The sequence below is a fragment of the Tachysurus fulvidraco genome, chromosome 14 (assembly GCF_022655615.1).
Source record: "Tachysurus fulvidraco isolate hzauxx_2018 chromosome 14, HZAU_PFXX_2.0, whole genome shotgun sequence".
NCBI lineage: Eukaryota > Metazoa > Chordata > Actinopteri > Siluriformes > Bagridae > Tachysurus > Tachysurus fulvidraco.
Window position 1 is genome coordinate 16,398,622 of NC_062531.1, and position 3,075 is coordinate 16,401,696.

The 3,075-nt window shown below is 33.7% G+C and overlaps 1 protein-coding gene across 1 annotated transcript; it reads left to right on the forward strand.

Annotated features, from left to right (window-relative positions):
• Positions 1-1,674: 1,674 nt before the first annotated feature.
• On the forward strand, positions 1,675-2,649 carry LOC113658532. Its single transcript, XM_027171068.1, has one exon. It carries the CDS (start codon positions 1,675-1,677, stop codon positions 2,647-2,649), a length of 975 nt encoding a protein of 324 aa, XP_027026869.1.
• Positions 2,650-3,075: the final 426 nt, after the last annotated feature.

Consider the following 3,075-nt stretch of genomic DNA (forward strand, 5'->3'; position numbering starts at 1 on the left):
GAGAGAGCCATTACATCTATCATTGGCCATCCATCATGTGGGGTCTCTGAAGCCCTGAATATGTTTTTCTCCCTGTTCCACAAACCAGACGGCACATATCTCACATAGTAATACTGTGTATTATCATAAGATGAAAGGCGTGTGAACTCTATGATGAAGTGCATACACATACAATTTTTTCCCTCTGATCTGTTATGATTGTGGCAGTTCCTAAGAAATGCTTGTAGGATGCAAATGCTGGAAAGGCAGAAAAAAAGGCAAGTAATTATTAAAACATCAGGAAAAAGTGGTAGGTTTGGCAGGTGAGCCAAAAAAACAGTCAAATGGGATCAGCAAACTGTATCAGATGGATAAGACAAAATACAGAGTTTAAAGGGCAAGGCAACAAGGTATTTGTGCAAAGTACAAAGACTTGGTAATGGTGAGATAAAATTGAAAGTATATTTTGCAGTTCTTTTGTGTGGTTTCTGTGAGTGCAGGTGATTGGAAATAAATATGTGTGATCAGAAAGGTGACTGAACATGGAAGTGTATGATTGCTCTGGGCATTGAAGCCTGCAATAGATGTTGTGAAATGGAGTAAACCTGATAAGATAAACATTTTTAGAAACCAAATCATTAATTCCTATTTATTAGTCATGTGTTATTCAAATACACATGTAAATGTACAGAAAGTGGTTTATTGAAAATCCATCTTATTATTCTTTAGGGAATGGCAATATCCTGAATGGATATTAAGTCTACTAAAATCACCCAGGACTATTTAAGAGAGGTTACATACAGGGCAAGCAAAGCAGTGGTACAACCTCAAATTTGACATTCATTTATTTTGGGTATATCCAAATAATTTCAAAATCAGGATCCAGGACTGTTGTATGAACGTGAAATTCTGCACTTATCATGTATATGCCATATTTTCAAGTTAATATCAATATATTTGAAAGCATATTAGAGAGAAAAGTATATTTTATTTGTTGTTGAACTACAAAATGGCTCTGTCTCTTTTACAAGTAAATAAATTGCATGAAAATAAGGAACTAAACAATATAATTTAGCAATAATTAAATTTTTTAAGAACCACAAACATGAGTTTTTAAAAGAAATATTATTTGTTATTTTTTACTATCTTATATCTAATGTATGTAATATGTGAATGTCAGTGAGTGTGGAATGTGAAGATTTCCCAAATGCAGGCATTTCCATACCACTGGTGTAGTGAATTTCCACACCACAATATCTGGGGTGGTTAAGTTGACCAAAAATGCAAATGTATCATTTGACCACAGTATATTAAAATTACTAGAGACTAGTCATCCTAAGTATAAATGTAAGACCATCGTGCACCTGCCTACATTGCAGAATATCATACATACTTAGTATGCTTCATGCTATTGTATGTCCAAACAAGGGGAAAAATATATTGCTTTTAATTTTTCTTCTCTAAAATCCAAGAGAAAGCCCATAAGGTAATGTAATCCTTTTTCATCCTAGATGTTTTCAGTATGAATTGCTATTTTAACAATTTTTGTCAGTGATCATATTAATTTTAATAATAATAATAATTATATATATATATATATATATATATATATATATATATATATATATATATATATATATATATATATATATATATTCCTTATGTAACAGGTGCCTACAAAGACAATCATCAATCATGCCTGGTACGTTTGACCAGATCGGAATCTGGCTCCTAACTGGCTTTCTAGCCATTCTTACAATCTTTTTCAATATCTATATCTTATTGGTGAACCAGCGAAACTGCAGAAAGAACCACTTACATCTATGCCCTGGTGACACTATAATGACTGGTATATCCATGGCTAGTATCAGTCATCAAGTTGTCTCTTACTTGTGGATGACAATGGTTCAGGTGGACATAAATTGTATGTATGACACTGTGGAAGCAATTCTATTGATGTTAATTTTCTCCCTGAAATTCTCAATAATGTGGACCACTGCTTTCCTTACTTTCTTTTATAGCACCAAGCTTGTCATCAAGCCTATCCACTGTTACACACGCATTCAGGAAGCTATTCTAAAGCATGTTCTTACTGTGGTGATTGTTATTTTTGTGTGTGGCTTTACCAATTGTCTGCCACTTTTAACTACTGTGACATTTTACAACAGCAGTGCTGGAATTATAGAATGTGGTTTAATCATACCAGATGGGGCTGTGGGATTTGGTTACTTTATTTATCTTGCAGTCAGTGCAGATATTGTTCCAGGTATACTGATGATCAAATGTAGTATCTCCATCTCGTATCATCTGTCTATCCATCTACGCCACATGAAGGAAAGCACCAATGGCACCCATGCTCCCAAGTTAGGTACTCAGATGAGGGTGATCAGGATGAACCTTACCTTGGTGGTGGTGTTCCTTTGTTTTCTTGTTGTAGATCTTTTTACTCAGTCCACAGTAGTCGTAAAAAAGGAAAACACCATGGGCTTATCCATTCTTTTCACTACAATTTACACATCAGTTAGTGGATTTGTGCTGATCTATGGAAAGAAAAGCTTCTGGAAAGAGTTTCTTCACTGGTATAACATCTTTTTAGATGAGTACTCTTGTTTAAGATGTATGAAAGTACCAGAAAGTAAGATTGTGACACACACTGCTCCAAAGCACTGATGGTTGTTTATGATAGGTACTTTATATGTGTCTGTTATTTTTTTTCTTATAAAGGTAGAAACATGCTTAATTTGCTAGTTTTTCTAAAAAAAAAAAAAAAAAAAATCCATTATACTGTAGGATATGTCTTGTTTATTGAAGCCCAAAACAAAAGCAACATTTTTCAAACAATGGCTTCCCCAAAACTTGATTTGGGAATCACTGAGACTCACATACTAATTTAATGTGTACCTTCCCAAAAGGTTAATGTTTTTAATGAGGTATATAGTATTACAGGAATAGGTATTAGAGAATAAAACAAAATACTCACTTAAACTAGCCAAAAGTGACCAGACCTTTGTTGCTGAATTTTCCAGAGTCAAACACCCAGATTCATGGACAAATGCTGGGACAACCAGTTTTTTTTTTTTTTCAAATTATATTCTA

What these genes read in the sequence shown, in the direction of transcription:
- LOC113658532 (XM_027171068.1), top strand. Translation starts at nt 1,675, where the DNA reads ATGCCTGGTACGTTTGACCAGATCGGAATCTGGCTCCTAACTGGCTTT.